At 32.9% G+C, this 19250-nt stretch overlaps 2 protein-coding genes across 6 annotated transcripts; one reads left to right on the top strand and one right to left on the bottom strand.

The window, feature by feature from the left end:
* Positions 1-4157: 4157 nt before the first annotated feature.
* Positions 4158-5960, top strand: LOC133673195 (probable peroxidase 26). Its single transcript, XM_062093898.1, has 4 exons — positions 4158-4471; positions 4607-4786; positions 4916-5075; positions 5339-5960. Exons 1-4 carry the CDS (start codon positions 4223-4225, stop codon positions 5773-5775), a joined length of 1026 nt encoding a protein of 341 aa, XP_061949882.1. The 5' UTR covers positions 4158-4222; the 3' UTR covers positions 5776-5960.
* On the bottom strand, positions 5808-12752 carry LOC133673194 (uncharacterized). Of its 5 annotated transcripts, none has more exons than XR_009834957.1 (12): positions 12614-12752; positions 12080-12334; positions 11870-11968; positions 11591-11694; positions 10014-10822; positions 9779-9901; positions 9565-9653; positions 9287-9487; positions 8224-8625; positions 7719-7802; positions 7306-7563; positions 5808-6269 (listed from the first exon to the last, which is right to left on the bottom strand). XR_009834957.1 is itself a non-coding variant. In XM_062093897.1 (11 exons), the coding sequence occupies exons 2-11, from the start codon at positions 12218-12220 to the stop codon at positions 7522-7524; spliced, it is 2094 nt and encodes a 697-aa protein (XP_061949881.1). In that variant the 5' UTR covers positions 12221-12334; positions 12614-12752; the 3' UTR covers positions 7193-7521. The 5 variants fall into 5 exon arrangements, 1 of the variants encoding a protein (XP_061949881.1); XR_009834958.1 differs by having other exon boundaries at positions 12092-12334; XR_009834959.1 differs by lacking the exon at positions 12614-12752 and having other exon boundaries at positions 11870-11964; positions 12092-12334.
* Between the last annotated feature and the right edge of the window lie 6498 nt (positions 12753-19250).

The raw sequence follows: 19250 nt of genomic DNA, 5'->3' as shown, positions 1-19250 counted from the left end.
TCCTTGAAATAATTTAAGAGCAAAAATCTGTTATTTCGATTGATTGCCGTTTATTCTTTTTATTAAAACCATAAGAATTAAGAAAGAAATAAAAGGAATAAATAATAATTCACTCTTGGAAATTTGCCTTTTGGTCAATTCACTTTCAATAGATTGGGCAGGTTGACACAGCGCCAAAAAAATCTTAGAAAATATATGCAATCATTGTCTGATAGGGAAATAGCTAATATGAATGAAAGAGAGCTCATGCGAGCATTTATGTTTTAGTCATTAATTGCGTCGAAGATTCATTTATGTCTGATAGGGCTTGTACAATGTATCAGATCAACTTGCTAAGTTTAATAATCTTGATCTACGGTTAAAATACTTGGTTTTTTAACCATTAAACACAGGTGTTCATACTAGTCATTTCCTCCTTGATAGTCTGTATTTATTATTAACAAAAGCTAAAAAAGAAATGATAACAATATTGATTGAATATAGTGTTTGAATGGTCTTGCCCTTTTCACAAAAAAACTTAAAATGACTACTGGAGTTTTTTTTTTCTTATCAGGTTTAGCTAAGAGAAGAATTTGGTATTTAACCAAATATGAAAAAGTAACAAAAAATAAAAACCATAATAAAACAACTAAAATGCCTTTTAAAGCAAAAAAAAAATTAATTAAAATTAGTGTTATGGGACTTTTTCATCTTTTCACAATGTTTTTTATCTCATGTCATCGTAAGGAAATTTTAGTTTTTAAATAAATATAAAAAACAAACAAAATACAAAAAACAAAAAGTTGTTTCGCGCACCTCTTATCATCCAAGTCCAAAACCCACTTTACTTCATGTCATTAAAAGTGTAGTTGTGTCCTCTTCCATACAAGGTCATGCATGTGGTATTTTTTGTGCATTTTGTTAAATTGATTTTTATTTTCAATGTTTAATAAAAAAAATCATTTGTATTTCTTATTTCAATTTTGATCCTCATTCTTTTGATTTTTTTAGGTTCTTCTATTAAATTGATTTTTCTTTCCAATTTCACCATTCAATTAAAAATAAATTTTATTTTGTGTTTTAATTTTGATTCTCATTCTTTTAATTGCTATTTTTCTAATTCTTCTATATAATTGAAATTATTTTTAAAATTTCATCATTCAACATTTAATTAATTGAGAATTAAGTCTAGATAAAGTGTTTTTGGTTTACTAACTCGAGTTACGAGTTTGAAAAGTTAACATGAGTTTACATTTGTTTTTTTTAATGGCTTTTGTGATTTTTTTTTATTTTTTTTTATTAGATTATCACGATCTCATCACCTAAGTTATGAGTTTGGTGGGATAACTTAGGTTGACTTGACCTTGATTCTTGGATTACAAGTATGTCATGCTAATTTCAATTGACTCAGATTAATTTTTTAGATAAGTTTTTACCTAATTTAATATTTTTGTATTTAATGAATTGAAAATTGAGTTACATCGTTGTTATTTTTTCAGAATTTTTTTTTAGGTTATCATGATTTTTTTATTTAATTTATTTGTTGTCATTATTAACTTTTTTAATAACTAATAGAACTAAAATCAATTTATTTGACACAGTTGAATCTATATCCCAAGTCACATATTTGTCTTGTCTTCTTCCTCCTTTGAAATATACATGCAAGGCGGATCATATTTTTCATGAAAAGAAAAACAATTTGAGCCTTGCGTAAGGCAGGTCCATATGATCTATTATGTTTCTATACAATCACTCAAAATCATAGAAATTGTTATAAAAAATCTCTAAAAGCTACAAGGGAAAGCAAGTTTTAAGACCAAAACCTTTCATTTCAACCAAAGCCTAAAGGGATTGGCAAAAAGCCAAGTAAGTGGTAAAGTATTTGGCTTTTTGACAAAACAAAGCTTGAACCTAGACCTTTCAATTTCATTTCAAACCTGGCATAGAAATAGCAAATCCATGGTTTTTTAAGCTGAGCCTTGCTCTTACCTCAGGTCTGCAAACATCTCTTTGGAATCCCATGAGAAGAAAGGCCTTAAAAAGACCTCAGATTTCTCTTTGGGACCATGATTTCTAGCCTCCTAAGGCAAAAGTCGGATGTTGCTTCTTTAACTAATTTCGTGTTGCATGTTTTAGACTTGACCTTCAATTAAGCAGCCAAATACAATTCAAGTAACTTTACAGTTGTATCAGCTGCTGCAAATTGCCCATTAATTATCACATAATATAACGTATGTAGAAATCATCAAAGAGAAATCTGAAGCCAGTGGCTTTAAAGATGTTGTGTTTTTTTAAATTTTCTGAATTCGAATCTTGAATCCAGCACTTCGAGAGATTTTTTTTTCCTCGAATGCGCCATACTGATTAATTAAAGAGTGTTTTTTTACGATTGTTTGGAGAAAATCTTTAATCTTGCTTGACACATAAAATGATTTGAGAATATCATTTTATATTATCGAATAAAATAATCACTAAAGACTATAATAATGGAACCTTTCTGTGCCATTAACTTCAAAATTAATCTAACGTTTATATGATAATATGTTTAGTAAATGCATTTCAAATGATTTTTTCTAGAGGGATTAGATTTGGTTTGAAATTAGCTACAAATCAAAGCAGCAACACCACCTTGCCTGAGATAATATCGTCTTCTTTTATCCAAATACCTTATTTTTATTTATGCCTTCTTCTAAAGGGTATGATTTGGTTTAGAGTTCGGGTCACTAAATTATCGAACAACTTGGATCAATGATATGGCTTCTGGTTTTTTATAAAAAAAAATTCTTAGAGTTAACCTAACAAAAACTCTTCTAGGTTATAAATTACTCAAATTTAATCAAATTAATATCTAAAAAGATTCAAAGTAAAACTAAACTTGGATCAAATTTCGAGTTGAATCACCATGCTAAATCGATAATCCGTCAAGTAGCTCCATAGTCTTTGAGCTAAAGAACCTCCAGCTATCATGGTATATGTAGCCTAAAAAAACAAAACCTATATATCCTAAGCAAGGTAGTAGGAGTGAATTTCTTGTGATAATAAAATAAAAAAGTCCTTGGCTGGAGTAAATTTCTCGTGATCATAAAAAAACTCCCTCAAAATCCCAAATACATACACTACAAGGCTTTTGAAGTGGATTAATGTCCAAGTACATCTAATTGTAAATCTCCATCGCAATACCTTCAATCGAAAAATTTCAGTCTCGCAATTAGAGATTTGAATAGTTTCCCCTTTTACTCGAAAATAGCAACTCAAATATATATGGGATCCCGTGAAATAATAGTTCACTCTTTCCAAAATATGATAAATTTATCTTATTTGGTATATTACCATACTTCCATAGTTATAGACTAGCTTCCATGTCTCTGATTTGTCGGGTAACCAAACTATTTTTTTTCTGGTAAGAAATGATTTTTAGGTGTTGCAATTGTCTGAGATCCTAGACCTGACTAGGTTAAATAATCTAGTTTCATTAATCACTATAAGATTCGTTTTTGATAACTGCACGTTAATTACAAACAATCGAGACTCGTGCTCATGTATGTGTTAAGACAACAGTGGGCTACTGGTATTATTATGAGATAATCATGTCCACAAAATCGAACACTAGTAAATGATTCATAATTACTGGCAGGAGTGTTTGTAATTGCTGCGTGGTCATTTTTTTTAAAAATGATTTTTTTAATTTAATTTTTTTTATTTTTGAATCATGATGTACTTGTATTAAAATTAAATTTTAAAAATTAAAAAAAATATATTATTTTAATATATTTGTAAGTGAAATTTCAGAACAACATACACTATTTTCATCATCTAGGACAACACACCACATAAATGTTAATGACACTCTAGATACCTAAAAAAATTTGGGATCACATAAAATTGTGCCTAGTGGAATGAAAACCCTAAATCCAAGGTAAAGATCACATGCTTACACGTTCCTTACTGACTGATAACGTTTCCTTCGTTGCTTGATAGCAAAATGGCGTAGAAGAATGTTGAACACACCTTGGAGCATGTGAGTTGCCGTGTGCCCTCACACGGTGCCTTAATACTAACATCATAGACTAAACATTATAATTAAGAACTATATAAATAGTTTATTTATCGAATTTAATCCAACCTAATGCCACGTGGACTACCCCGAAAAGCTGGTCTATAAAAGAACTAAATCGTCGTTCATGCATTCCATGATCAGTTAACAAAGCTTGCTGCATTCGGAGTGAAATAGCTTGGAGATAACATGAGTAGAGGTCAGCAGTGCGTGTTTTTCCTGCTACTGGCTACTGCATTATGCTTGTGTATAGCAAATGTGGATGCCGGGATAACACTGCAACCACCGGTAAAGTTGAAATGGCATTACTACCGGCAGCATACTACATGCACCTATGCAGAGGAGTTTGTTAGGCACCAGGTAGAGTTATTTTGGAAGGCAGATAGAAGCATTACTGCCAAGCTTCTTCGGTTGCTCTACTCGGATTGCTTTGTGACTGTATGTCTCTCTCAACCATTCAATCTTATTCTACGTTTTCTTCCTTCCACTCTTATTCGGTGTCTTTACCAAGCAAGGCAAGCCATTTCACTTGCTGAGAAATAATTAGTACCTGTTTCTTCTTATCTAACTTAGGGCTGTGATGCATCGATTCTTCTTGACGGACCAGACTCAGAGAAGACAGCTCCACAAAACTCGGGTCTCGGAGGATTTGCGGCCATTGACAAAATAAAAGAAGTTCTTGAGATACGGTGTCCTGGTGTTGTGTCTTGTGCTGATATTCTCAACCTGGCTACCAGGGATGCTGTTCATTTGGTAACATCCTACACACCCTGCATATTGCCCTAGACACAGTAGCGCAATAGCCTATTTTGCCTAAATTCAAATAAAAACTTCATGGACACTTAAATTTTGTTACTAATCTATAACCCATCTACCCAACAGGCAGGCGGACCAGCTTATCCCGTGTTTACAGGAAGAAGGGATGGAGTGTCATCAAAAGCAGCAACGGTGGATCTCCCATCACCATCCATCTCAGGGGGAGAAGCATTGGCATATTTCAAGTCTAGAGGCCTGGATGTGTTGGACCTGGGAACACTATTAGGTAAGCACTGAAAGTATTACAACTCGAGAAATCAGTAATATTTGACGAATCTATAAATGTGTTCCTTAGTTCGAAGGTTTTTCTATAATCTTAATGTTAAAATCTTGTCCCACGTAACTTAGTAACTGCCGTGATTCTAAAGAAGTTCAAGTTGAAAAGAAAAAAAGTCAGTCAAATGCAAATGTGCCAAGTCAAGAGGTACTTCCACATATTGCCCCAAATTTAAGTTCATATTCTGGCAATTCTCATATGACTCTTATCAGGGGCACACTCAATGGGGAGAACACACTGTCGCTACATTTTGGACCGACTGTACAATTTCAACAATACCGGAAGGCCAGACCCAAGCATGAACAAAGCATTTGCAGATCAAATGAGAAAGCAATGTCCCCAAAGAACCAAAAAGGGCCAATCTGACCCACTGGTGTTTCTAAACCCAGAATCTAGCTCTAAATACACCTTCACAGAATCCTTCTACAAGAGGGTTCTCTCCTACCAGTCTGTCCTAGGAGTTGATCAGCAACTACTTTTCAGCAATGACACACTACAGATAACACAAGAATTTGCTGGTGGTTTTGAGTACTTAAGAAGGTCACTTGCTCTATCAATGAGTAGGATGGGAAACATCAATGTGCTAACGGGAAATGCAGGAGAGATACGCCGAAATTGCCGATACATAAATGATGGCAAAACCCAATAAAACCTAAGAGATGTGATCTTGACAAGGGTAGATTTGTCATCATAAAAATACTGTCAATTAAATGATATTGTTTTGTGTCGAGGATAGAGGATACAAATATGTGCCTGAAAAAAATGTTTCCTTTCTACAAATAAAATTACACAACTCCTGCTCAAGTAAAGAACTCATCTTCAGCATTTCAACCATTGCAATTGTTGATGACTTTCAATAACTTTTAGTTAATTTTTTAAACTCCTTTCAACAAAAGCACAAGGCAATCAAAATTGTCAAAACAATTTGCTCCCTCTCTACCTCTCTTCTCTTTATAATAATTTGCCCTCTAAAAACTTGGAAAAATGAAATCAATGGAAAAGAAAACGTTGTCTTTGCCTAACCTGTGAGAATTATCATAGCAGTTAAATGATAAGAACCTGGATGCACCAAAGATGAACTTGTTGGCACCTTTGATCTTTCCGTTGGCCTCAAAAGGAGGATAGGAAAATGAAAGGAGAATGCTGTAACATTGGAAAAAAAAAATTTGAAGATCCTTAAATTGACCACAACTACAATTATATGCATGGTTTAGCTTCAAAAAAATGTTACTGAACATAAAACTACAAGAAATGAAGTAAATAAACACACCAGCAGGTTCAAATTTATAATTAAAAAATGTGAGTCAAGCAATGATTATCCGCACCATGACCAAAAAAACCTTCTAAAGAATTAGATCAGTCCAAGCATGTAAAGTTATAAATTTCAGTTGCACCAATGTCCCAACCCATTTTTTACAGTGTAGAGATATTTTAGAAAATGACAATTTGCACAGTGCATCCTTCTTTATTCCCAGTAATCCTCATCTGCTGCAACTAAATATGGTGTTTCAATGTAAGATGACCCAGGAGGGCCGACATATGTTGTTACAGAATCAGAAATCTCAAACTCAAGAGCAAAGAAGTTCTCACATGTTTATGAGTGGAAGAAAGATACAGGTCAACAAAGGGCAAGACTTCAGTTCGACCATAAACTCTGTTAGGCTCCTTAGAGAAACTAACATGCCATTGAACAATGGTAGTTTGAACAAAAACTTTATACCAACAATGAACAAAGTAATTAAACGGCTTGTCACATATAGCACCTTCATTGAAGCTTATTCTATTTGGCTTAGGGGAAAACCAAAGAAAAATTAAAAAATAAATAAACCTTTTGAAAATTATCTGATATGAGGTATTTGTCCCTAATCATTCTTCCATTTAATTACTGGTTTAATCTTTGATCTCATCAATCGCATTTCTTTTGTTCATATAAACTGACCAAATTCAAAACCACAAAGAACCATGATCCAAAACACAAATACATGGCCCATAACCATTTCATCAAACCCACAACTCACTAGAACGAACTAATATGTATTTCATTTTAAGAATGATGCAAGTGATCATGATGAAGAACTTAGATGCCAAATAACACTCAAGTGTATATGACTTTACAATTTTATTGGCACCAGGTAATTCATTGCAATAAGGAAAGGGAAGAGAACCTGAAAGTAGTTACCTCACAAAGATGTGAAGGAGACAATGGAAGTACAATCAACTGTACAATATCTTTGAATGGCAACAGCACTTTTCTTTAAATAACTCCATCATAAAAGATCCAAATAACAAAACATTGTAAGGCCGTACTCAAAATCAGCATCCCAGACTACCGCTACCAGCTCTAAGTGCCAACATGGTGCCTCTGTCAGTGAAATGAATACTAAAATTGGCAGTCTTATTCACCATTCTGGACTACATGGTTCTTGCTTTTGATCAGCTGATTCAAAGAATTTAGTTTTAAGAAAGGCGTCATAAAAGATAGATATACCACAGAACTGAACACTCATCTGACAGATGCAATTTCTATGTAGAGGAAAAGGAAAAACCAGATTACTGTTTAATTCAAGTGAAATATATTAATGAGCACCTAACCTTGTAAAAATATTTCTTCCGAAGTTTGGTCGCTGTGCGTATGCATCTTTTAACATGAATCTTCAGCAGCCTATCATTGAAAATCTGCAATCATTAAAATACATGTCAGTGAAATGAGTAAAATAATGAAACAAAACAAAGTCCTGTCATTAAATAACACAAGTGTTTTTTTTTTACTATGCATATATTGATGAGGATCCATTTGACATTGATCTTTAATTTAACAGTGAAAATAGCCAGCAATTTTACAAGAACCCATAATCATACCAGACAGTAGTGCTGTTAATCCAAGAGCACAAATAGAGCACTCATATGTAAGTTCCTTAAGTTTCTTTTCTCGAGATCTAGTGCAAGAAGAAATTCCCTAGAGCACACTCGGATAAACTAGATTTATTTAGTCTCACAGATCACTTCAGGAGAGATAAGGATTAAAAGTCACAAAGCTATGACAAACACATTAATTATAAGAAGACAGTGTAATAGAACTACAAAACCATACACCTGCCTTTATCATATCATCAATTGAGCGAGTTTCTTTGATTATCTTTTGCCGGTTCATGATGAGAATAGCAGCGACACAGAAAACAGGTAATTCATCATTCCCGTTCTTAGTTGATGAGATTGCATTGGTAATCTGCATGCGGTCATTTCTTGACCAAAAATTCTTTGTGAAACCACAAAAGTTATAAACTGATGCGGATTTCATTCCAGTGTTGTCAGACGTTGGGTGCTCAACATTTCCATGCTTTGATTGTGAACCATCCCTTGAACTACCATCACTATTTTCAATGCTTTCTTCCCTTGTATCTCCTTCACAATCCCTTGGAACATTTAGCAACAGTGCATCCAGACAATTCTCCTCTAGATCACACACAACAGATTCATCAAAATCAGCAGCCCACATCATCTGCATTATCGATGATTTCATTAAAGTCAGAATAATTTCAACTTCCTGAGATAATGCAAAAAAGTTACAACCTCTCTTTGGGATTCATGATTCTTCTAAAGACATGATGCTTTTAAAAAGCCATGTTCATGCTAATTAAAAAAAAAAAACATCAAACTGCATTAAAGGCCAGGGAATATCCGTTGAGCTTAAATGAACTCAGAAGCACTTATCAGTTAAGTGCATTGCTATCCAACTTTCATAAAACTGATTCATGCTTTATTTCTACATTCAGAAATGCCTGATCCACACAATAATAGCAATGCCAGCCTTTTTCAGATGTTTCCTAGTTCAGTTGAACAACCACATGGTTCTGCAGACCAAACTTTTCATTCTAGTGCCACAAAGCAACACATTCCATTACTGCATTCTCTTAGAAGAGAACAAACAGATTTCAGGAAATTATCCAGCAATCTTGACAGATTACCTAAGGATACAAAGAAACCTAGGAAGACTAAGTAATTACAGAAGACCTCTAGTTACATGGTATTCCATGTTATACCATAATCAGCTTAGCAAAACTATTCAAGCTAGTTGTTGTCATGGTATGCATGTTAGATCAAGACAATATTATAAAGTTTACAGTTTATTGCATTCGGTGCAGGAGAACAACTGAACAAACCTCCCACATCCGCAGAGCCTCACTAAAAGATAACTCTCGGCGGAAGAGAACCATCAGCATCCGGAATGCAAAATGGAGGCTTTCAGCACCAATACGTGATAGGTGTGCAAACATTTCTTTGTCTGTGAGTTCCAAGATGTGCCACAATGCTTGCAACTGTTTCATGACCCCAGTTGGTCCTTCCATCTGAAAATTTTCACGCTGGATAGGAGGAAAACACATGTTAGAGAAGAACATCGAGCTATCCAGCTAAACATGTTTGCCAGGGTTAGTAATACCATTCTCCGTAGAAGCATCTCAAAGCACCAAAATGCATCAGCATTGTCCTCAAAGAGAACAACAAAAGGAGACAGCAGATCGCTCATACCTAAAACCAGATAACCACATGATCATGCAAACTTTATGCTTAAAGTTTCAAATAGAATACAATTTTCATAGATTTGAACATAGGTAAGGGTTTTACTGAAGAAGACTAAAATTTAATAGAGCAACCTTGACAATAACCAGTGGCTGGATCAACCCATGCATAGACAGCAAGGATGTCAGACATCCTAGCTAAATTTCTTTTATCCTCATAGAATTCAAGATGACTATCTGTTCTTACAACATCAACAACTGAAAGAAGAAAAGGTTGTCAGCTCAAAGGAATAGCAATAACATTAAAATTCATGAGATACATTCAGTGCTTTTCTTTCAAAATGAAACTACAAATCTGTAACTGAGGTACCTATTCGATGCAATGTCCAGAGCCATTCAGACACTCTGTTCTCACCAGCCACCCCTCCATTAGATGTTGTTCCATTTAACAATGGTGTCTCAGGAACATCAGCTATTCTCAATTTGTCCACTATTTCTTTCTCATTACCAAGATTATTGGACTGTAATACTGGTTCATGGTCCTCTTGGTGAACTAATTCAATTTCAGATTTCTTCTGAGGTGAAGCATGGTTAGATGGTTCCCCACTGGATTCAATAATTAAATCTACATTATTATTAATTTGAAAACTGTGCATCCTGTCATCTTGAAATCTCAATTTTCTTTGTGTACGTGGTTTGTCATCAAGCACACCACTTTCTTTCTTATCTTCTCTCTTGTCAAACAAATTCGTGACAGGTAAAGGAGGAAAATCAAAATAACTCTCCACTACATACTCTGATCCATGAGCCTCCCCACCTCTTTTTGGAGAACCACTATTGAGTGGGCCAGAAGTAGGTATAAAACAAGAAGAATCATGTGCTGCACTATCTGAGCTTCCCCTCACACTGACAAGTCCAGCAGAATCACTAGAACTTTGCCCTGCACACGTGCACGCTGTATCTGTACAATTATTATTCCAATCACTATAATTCTCTAAGCTGTTAGTAACATCTACAGAGGTTTGTCTACTTTTGACAGTAGCTTCTTCCCCTCTCCCATCATCCTTGGATGGTGTCCTCATATCCATAACTTTGGACCCCACAGCAAACGCAAGGGCACCAGTTCCTATACTTGAATGCATTTTTTGGCATTGCTCGATGAGGTCTCTGTAGCGTTCCCTGCATAAAAGACTTCATAAAGCTGGGGATTCTGGACGATTCAAAGATACTAAAAAAAAATAAAACAGCTTCTTTTGCCCCGGTACTTCAATAATAACTTGGTTAGGCCAGATAAATACACACCACACACGCACACACAAAAAAAAAAGAAATCAATAATAAACCGTGTTAAAAGCTAACCATTGCATCATGCAAGTATGGCAAACTGAAAAAGAAATCAATATGGTATATATACATCATAGGTTTAGTGAAAAGAAAACGAGAGAAAAAAAGATCAATGGTATGGAGTTAATGATATTTTCACTATGCTAATATACATGATGCGCGCGCATCATGTTTTGTTGTCTGCAAACTCTCTAATGACAGTCTGCTGCAGCTTGTTGGGTTATGTCCAGTCTGTGATGATAGCAAAAGGATCACAGCAATTCTTTTTAAATGGAAGAACTGAATCCTGTCTATTAAGACTGAAAGGTGAGCACGATACAACTGCAATAGGGCTCAACTTAATAATGCTGAAGCCCAAAAGAGAATATTTTGTATGGGCATGCATGTCTTTGGCTAAGATCATAACAGCCAACAACATAAAATCTTCCCTCTTTTTATCCATATATATAAGCAAAGACTGGAATGAAAAACTATAGACAGCTCTCATGCATTCTTAGTTTGGCATGAAAGCCAAAACAACAAAGAATCAGCTAATATTGGGCACACAAATAACACATAAATTTAGCATCTGAATATGGTCAAAAATTGAAAAAACTTAAATACCTTCGTGCTGTCCTCAGCTGCCTCCGGTACTCAGCAGTGGTTCCCAGTGTATAACAGCCAAGTAGAAACTCCCAAACTTGTGGCCTAATAGATGGATCCACACCCTGCCATGCAGCAAACAACGTTAAATAGTTACATGGAAAGTCCAGCCCACTTCATAACGATAAGCGAACCAAAATTATATGCAAGAACCAAATCAGCACCATCTCATTATTCAAAGGAGGACTGAAAATGGAATTAATGAATGATATCAAATATAGCAACCGTGAAACAGCATACCCCTAAAACAATCAACTTCAGCGCTTTCTGAAAACGTGAAACCTTTCCATTACTATCAAAAGTCGATTGCCACTTCTCCGGCTTAAGCATTCTTCCTACCTACCGCATCAACAGCATAATCCCGATCACAATAGTAACTATAAACGAACAATATGAAACCTAACAAAATATAAAAAGTAACTGAATAAATGAGAGACAGTAGTGTCTTACAAGTATAACAACCTTTATAGGTGATTGTGAAAGACAAGGCTCTCCTATATCCCTCACCATTGTTCCTACTCTCTGTAAATTCGCCACTGCAATCGCTTTTCCACATTTCCATGGCTTCTCCTCTCTCTCACCACCGGACATTTACAAAAAAAAAAAAAAAAACCCTCTCTCTCTTCCTCTCACTCTCTTTCTCTCTCTAAGTAGTTTCTTAATCCTTCCAAATTATCATCACCGCGTAACTGAGAAAATCAACAACTGCAATTGCGAAAATCAAAGTTAATCAACCCTAATTAACTGATTATTCGATTAATAAATGCAAAAAAATAAACGAATGTAAAATGGAAAACAAATTACATGAAATTAATCAATAAAATAACGATAAATTGGAAGCTTCGATTGAAATGGAATCTATAAGCAGCAGTGATCGGATGATCAGATCAAAATGTATGTACGCATGGAAATACGAATAATATAGGCGTATATGAAGGTGTGTGTGTGCATACGTACAAACGTACAGAGAGAGAGAGAGAGTACCTGAAGAATGAAAATGAGATCGCGAAGAATGACGAAGAAGAAGAGAAAAGGAGGAGGAAGAGGAGGAGGAGGAGCTTGTTGTCCTCCGTCGCCATTTACTTGAAGAATTGTTTTAAGAGAAGAAAATAATAAAAGAAAAAAAAAAGACCGTTTCTTCTCTCTTTCTTAATTTGTTAAAAAAAATTGAATTTGTTTTTTCTGTAAAAGAATTGTTTAATGTCAATTTTAGTGAATTAACTGTAATTATTAATATTTATAATATTAGAAGAGAAGGATGCGAGGGAAGACTTTTTATATTTTTAGACGTTTTTCTATATCTATTTTCGTGTCTATTTGTTTGCTTTTCAAAGATTTTTTTGAATTATTTTATTTTAAAAATATAAAATTAATATTTTTTAGATATTTTTATTATATTATGTTAAAAATATAAAAAATATCATTTTAATTTATTAAAAAAAACACTCTAAATTACCATGTCATTCGTTTCACAGTATTATTTATTAATGAAAATCAACTAATAAAATCATACAGTAGTCAACTAATAGGGGTACGAGGAATATATGATTCATTCATTTTGCTAGATTTTTAAGAAGGTTCAATTATAGATTAATCCAATTTATATTTAGAATATATAAGAAAAAAGAAAAGAATCGTAATATTTCAACCATGTAAATTAATTTTTTCTTGTTTTTCATTATTTAATACAAAATCCATTCTTTTCCCGTAGCATTCATCCTTGATTTTTTAATAATTACAAACAACAATCGTATTTATATTTAATTGAGAATTTTTGAAAATTCAGTGGTAACATTAATAAAAAAAAATAATTCGGTAATAATATCAAGATTACCTATATTTTTTTATTTTAAGATATAAAAATAAAAGTATTTATGATTTTTTATTTTCATATAATATATATTTTAGAAATCAAATCACAGGTATTTTGATATCCATTACTTATATGTCAATTAAAATTAAATTCTTGATTTGAATAATTTTAAGAAAGTATTTTTATCTCGATTTGATTTGATATAATATATTTATTGTATTTAATAAATTTATCTAAATATTATCCTTTAATTTTTAACCAAAAAAGGATGAAATATGAATGTCAACGGAATTGATATATTAAAATAGAATCAACCTAACATATAAAATAGTAATAATTAATTTGAATAATTCTTTGTTCATCTACCAATTTTTTTTTTCCTTTTCTTGCATTGATCATCACATATATCTTACCAAACATTAGGCAATCTCCAAAAAGAAACCTTTTTGTTGCAACTAACATTTTATATATATAAATATATTAGCTTTTTGTCAATTTGAAAACGACTGTTTTGATAAATGAATTTTTTATTGCTCAATTAGCCGGCAAATATAAAATCCAAATAAATAAAATATGGAGAGAAGAAAATGATGGAGGATAGTTCGATAAAACGGCAGCGTGCCAAACGAGGCTTCCCTGTTAATTATTTTTCATAACTCGGAGTCAAGATTATACTTTTCTCCGATTTTCATCCTTTTCAATGATTACATAACAAGATATTGATTGAACATATAGATTTAAGCAGAAAAATCCAAAGGGATTTGAAATTCCCAGCCACTTCTTCTGTCTTGTATGTACAATTATTTTTTACACTAAGCTAATTATTATTTTGTTTTTTGTCGTAACTTATATGCTTTTTACACCATCACCACAGTAGTTTTTGTGTTGGAATTATCGTAATATAGTTTTTTTTTATTTTTATTTTAAAAGTGTTTTTGAAATAATTATTTTTTTTATTTTAAATAATTTTTTGGTGTTTTTATATTATTTTGATATATTAATATTAAAAATAAATTTAAAAAATAAAAAATATATTATTTTAATATATTTATAAATAAAAAATATTTTAAAAAATAACTACAACTATATTATTATGTGACGCATAATCACTGATTTTGTGCTCTCACCTCATAATTTTTCACCTTTGTTATGTCTCTATTTTTTAATTTAGCTCATGTATATATAATTTGACAAGCAATATCAATTATCTTCATAATTTTTTTTTAATTTTCATCATCTATCAGAATCAATAAACACTATCATTTAATTTTAAAGAATAACTTAATTGGTCAGGTTTTGAATTTTTTTTTAATAATCATTAGTTTAAGTCCCCTTAGGATTGGTTTATATAATTATTAATTTCAGACCCGTAGGAATAGTCGAGGTGCACCCAAACTAGTCCGGATATCAACATTAATAAAAAAAAAATAAACACTATGACTTGCATTCAAATTCTAGCGTAGGAAATCAACTATAGTTGTTTTTTCACCTTTATTTTATTTTTATATTTGTTGTTGTCTTTTATTTTGTTACTAGTCCTCTACTCAAAAAGTTCTTGAAAAACAAAAACAAAAAATGATATTTAGAATTCATACGAGGGGTGAGCATATGGTATTCCATTTGGATTAAAAAAACTCAATATAATCAAATCTTTTATCAACCAAATCAATTCAAAAGTTTGGTTTTATATTTGTTAAATAAACAAATCCAATTTGAATTAGAATACACTATCTCGTTATCCGCATTAAGCTACGCAATGACAAAATTATCCATTGATCAAAAGGTTAAAAATTTAAACTTTAATGACATCTGGGTTTTTTTATTGGAAAATACCTGAAAGTTAGTTAAAATTGTTTTTTTTTATTTTAAGGGTAAACAAATTATTTTTTTGTGCATATTTTATATAAAAATACAAAAGTAATCCTTAACGTGAGCTTAATAATTTATTTTTTAAGAGTAGTAATGTAAATTTATTATACTATTACAACATGAAATACCTGTTTTATCCCTAGTTAATTTAAAAATATCAAAATGTTTTCTTTGCAAAGATGAGCTTATTTTCAACCATCAGCCTATCAGTTTTTCTTTTTCAAAAAGCAAGAAAGTGAAAAATAGTAACACTATTTTCAATGTTTATAAGTGAACAATGTTTTCGCCTTTTTTTCAGGTTTTTTATTTTTTATTGTTTGAGAGTTATTTTTCATTTCTAAAATCTGATTTTTAAAAAGATATTATAATAAAAATTATTTAATGGATTGAAAAAATCCTTCAATTTGATTAATTTTGAGTTTAGTATATCTTCAACTACTAATTGGATCGTATTTTTATTCTTATGGCCTTGAAGTGGAAGAAGCCCCGGCTGACTAAGTCAATGAAAAGAAACTCCAACAACGTATTGAAATGGAAGGCGAGGTGAAAGCCTTGCCATGTTCTTCCACACTCTTGTCCATCTATTACTCAACAAAGCCTCCCTTTTTGTAATAATAATAATAACAATAACAATAATATAAGTTTGCAATTTTCCTTGTAGCCACGACATTTTTCATCACTGTTTCAATCCCCGATCTTCTCATCTGCTATTAAGGGAGCTGATTGAAAATCTCAAATCTAAAGGTTTTTTATTTTTCACTTAGATTCTTATTTAAATGAATCAGAGATAGGTGATAACCCAACATTATTGGGCTTAGTGTTAAATACTAAGCCCAAACCTATATAGGTCTGATGAGCTATCAGATTTAGTAACTTTTGGCTCAATCAAGCGCTGAGCCTAAGTATATACGAGTCTGGTCAATTGCCAGATTTAGTATCCTTGAGATCAGCCAAGTGCATAGCCCACAAACATATCAATCTGGCGAGTTGCCAAACTTATCATTCTCGGGTTCAGCTAAATGTTGAGCCCAAGTACAAGTGGCTTTAGCAATCTTGTCACGCTCTGTTTTTGAACCATGCTATTATGATGAGTGAGAGGTATTTTTTTTTATCTTTGACACATAGCGGTTTTAATGGTAGCAAAAAATGATAACTTTTTAGTCCTCCCTAGATTAAATAGTAAGAATGATGGGCTATAAAGACTTTTTTCACCCCTACCTCCACCTGTGATAAGAGATGAAGACTTTCTTGGTGAACTCTCTTCTATAGATCTTGCTAAAGTTTCTCCTTCAACTATTAGTCGTACAAAAAAAAAGTTAATAATAAACTTAGCTACAAATAGAACAAAGAATAAGAAAGTTGCACACTTTACAATGTGGCCTAATAATATCTTTTGACCATCATATTAACATCATACTCAGTTGACATTGAGGCCAGTGCAACACACATTTTCTCATCATTCGAGCTTAGACAAGGATTGTTATTTACATCATGGGGAAGAACATTCAAGTTATGAAAACAACCCTAGATTCGCTACATTCCACCTCTAGGATTTACTGACTTACTATATATCTTACTATCAACCATCTTCCCCGCCATTTCTTGACATGCGTAGGCTTTTCACATGGAGTTCTCTTCATGGTTCCCATGGTTCTATTGGCGAAGGTGAAAAACCAACGTACATCATTGCTATCATCGATGTCAGCAACTAGATGATAACAATTTCTAAAGATATTAATTGTAGGCTCGATCCCGATGAGCCTATAAAACTTATCAAAGACGGATAAAGTGATCTGCTCATTAGGATACAACTAGCCTGAACCTAGCTGGTAATATCTAAATATTTCCCTTATGAATCCTTGAATAGGGAAGGAATACCTCATCGTATACATGTAAAAGGGGGTTGTAATCTCAAAATAATCCTAGACAGAGTCCAAGGTCTTTTGGCTGATACACTTAGCTTGATCCGACATTTGAGCTATGTAATCTCTTAGCTATAAACGAGAAACAAACTCGATGTCCTCGCATATAAAGTTCTAGGAACATCATTTAAGGTAGCCTTTAGTAATAGCAGGAGAAGGATTCTTGCAAAGAGAGTTATTCTCCCTCTGTCAAAGGTGGACGTCAAGGTGCCACCCCATCTAGTTCAGGTCTAGTCTAATGGACCCCTGCCTCGTGCTGCTTCTTCTAATCTTAGATCGAAAATTGAACTTCTTTTTAGAAGCAACAACATCTGTTTTTTGTTTAGACATATCTAACACCTTTTGAATCCATGTTTATGTTTAAAGTAGATAAGGAAAAAATCAACAATCGTTGTTTTATTTCTTTTAAGGATAATGATGGATAATGATGTAAATTTATTATATTATTAGAAAATAAAATACTCATTCTATCCCTAATCAAATAAAAAAATACCAAAATATTCCCACTACAAAGATGATTCTATCATCAACCATCAGCCTATTATTGAAGGTAAAAATATTGTTCCGTCTAAAATGCAATTGGTTTAGGTGAATAGTGTTTTCACCTTTTCTTCTAGTTTTTTACTTTTATATTTTGGATTACAGGCTGTTTTTAAAATCTGATTTTTAAAAAAATATTATAACAAAATTTATTTAATAAATTGGAAAAAGATTAATTTTGAGTGTCTCGTCAACTAATAGGATTATATTTTCATTCTTCCGGGCTTGAAGTGGAGCACGCCCCCCCCCCCTACAAAGATGATTCTATCATCAACCATCAGCCTATTATTGAAGGTAAAAATATTGTTCCGTCTAAAATGCAATTGGTTTAGGTGAATAGTGTTTTCACCTTTTCTTCTAGTTTTTTACTTTTATATTTTGGATTACAGGCTGTTTTTAAAATCTGATTTTTAAAAAAATATTATAACAAAATTTATTTAATAAATTGGAAAAAGATTAATTTTGAGTGTCTCGTCAACTAATAGGATTATATTTTCATTCTTCCGGGCTTGAAGTGGAGCGCGCCCCCCCCCCTACAAAGATGATTCTATCATCAACCATCAGCCTATTATTGAAGGTAAAAATATTGTTCCGTCTAAAATGCAATTGGTTTAGGTGAATAGTGTTTTCACCTTTTCTTCTAGTTTTTTACTTTTATATTTTGGATTACAGGCTGTTTTTAAAATCTGATTTTTAAAAAAATATTATAACAAAATTTATTTAATAAATTGGAAAAAGATTAATTTTGAGTGTCTCGTCAACTAATAGGATTATATTTTCATTCTTCCGGGCTTGAAGTGGAGCGCGCGCCCCTCCCCCCCGACTGACTAAGTCAATGAAAAGAGACTCAAGCAAGGTACTGAAATATTTTTTCCATGAAGAAGAATCAGTGCGATTTCCCCATATAATTTTGTAGAACCAGTCAGAATCCTTCTTTTTTATTATTTGCTACGAATGCTAAGATAAATATCAGACCTTGATGCCGTTGTTGGAAAAAAGAAAGTCCATGTTATCAACTTCTCTAATATGGAATTCAATATGCTGATTCGAGATTTGATGCGTGATCTAGTGAAGCAGGTGGGCAGTGGACTGTCTTTCCAAGTAACAAATATCAGACCTAAACTGTCAAACAATGAAGAGTACCTCCAAGAAATGGATCGCGTACTAGCTGCAGAGGCTAAAACACTTCGCCTGACAGATTTCAAACTAGACCATGTATTTGCCAATACTGCAGCAGGTATTGTTGAATCCACTCTCAATCTCAAAAGAACAAGCGAGGACGAGGCGATAGTTGTGAAATGGGAGTTCGAACTTCACAAATTGATCTTAGTGCCCGGTGCACTCGAGAAGGTTTTGTCAAAACTGAAGGAACTCAGACCAGAAATCATGGTAATTGTGGAACAGGAAGCCAGCCATAACAGTCCTGATATCTTGAACCGACTTGCCCAATCATTCCCATACTACTCCACCATATTTG

Source organism: Populus nigra, chromosome 14 (assembly GCF_951802175.1).
Source record: "Populus nigra chromosome 14, ddPopNigr1.1, whole genome shotgun sequence".
NCBI lineage: Eukaryota > Viridiplantae > Streptophyta > Magnoliopsida > Malpighiales > Salicaceae > Populus > Populus nigra.
The sequence above is the reverse complement of the archived record's forward strand: the minus strand, read 5'-3'. Positions and strand labels throughout refer to the sequence as shown.

Bases quoted from the DNA above. Each gene is read 5' to 3' on its own strand.
- LOC133673194 (XM_062093897.1), bottom strand. From the start codon at position 12,220: ATGTCCGGTGGTGAGAGAGAGGAGAAGCCATGGAAATGTGGAAAAGCG. The intron at 11,695-11,869 runs GTATGCTGTTTC...GCTGCATGGCAG, and splicing joins TGAAGTTGATTGTTTTAGGG to GGTGTGGATCCATCTATTAG. The intron at 10,823-11,590 runs GTATTTAAGTTT...TCTTTTATGCAG, and splicing joins CAGCTGAGGACAGCACGAAG to GGAACGCTACAGAGACCTCA.
- LOC133673195 (XM_062093898.1), top strand. From the start codon at position 4,223: ATGAGTAGAGGTCAGCAGTGCGTGTTTTTCCTGCTACTGGCTACTGCA. The intron at 4,472-4,606 runs GTATGTCTCTCT...TATCTAACTTAG, and splicing joins ACTCGGATTGCTTTGTGACT to GGCTGTGATGCATCGATTCT. The intron at 5,076-5,338 runs GTAAGCACTGAA...GACTCTTATCAG, and splicing joins GGACCTGGGAACACTATTAG to GGGCACACTCAATGGGGAGA.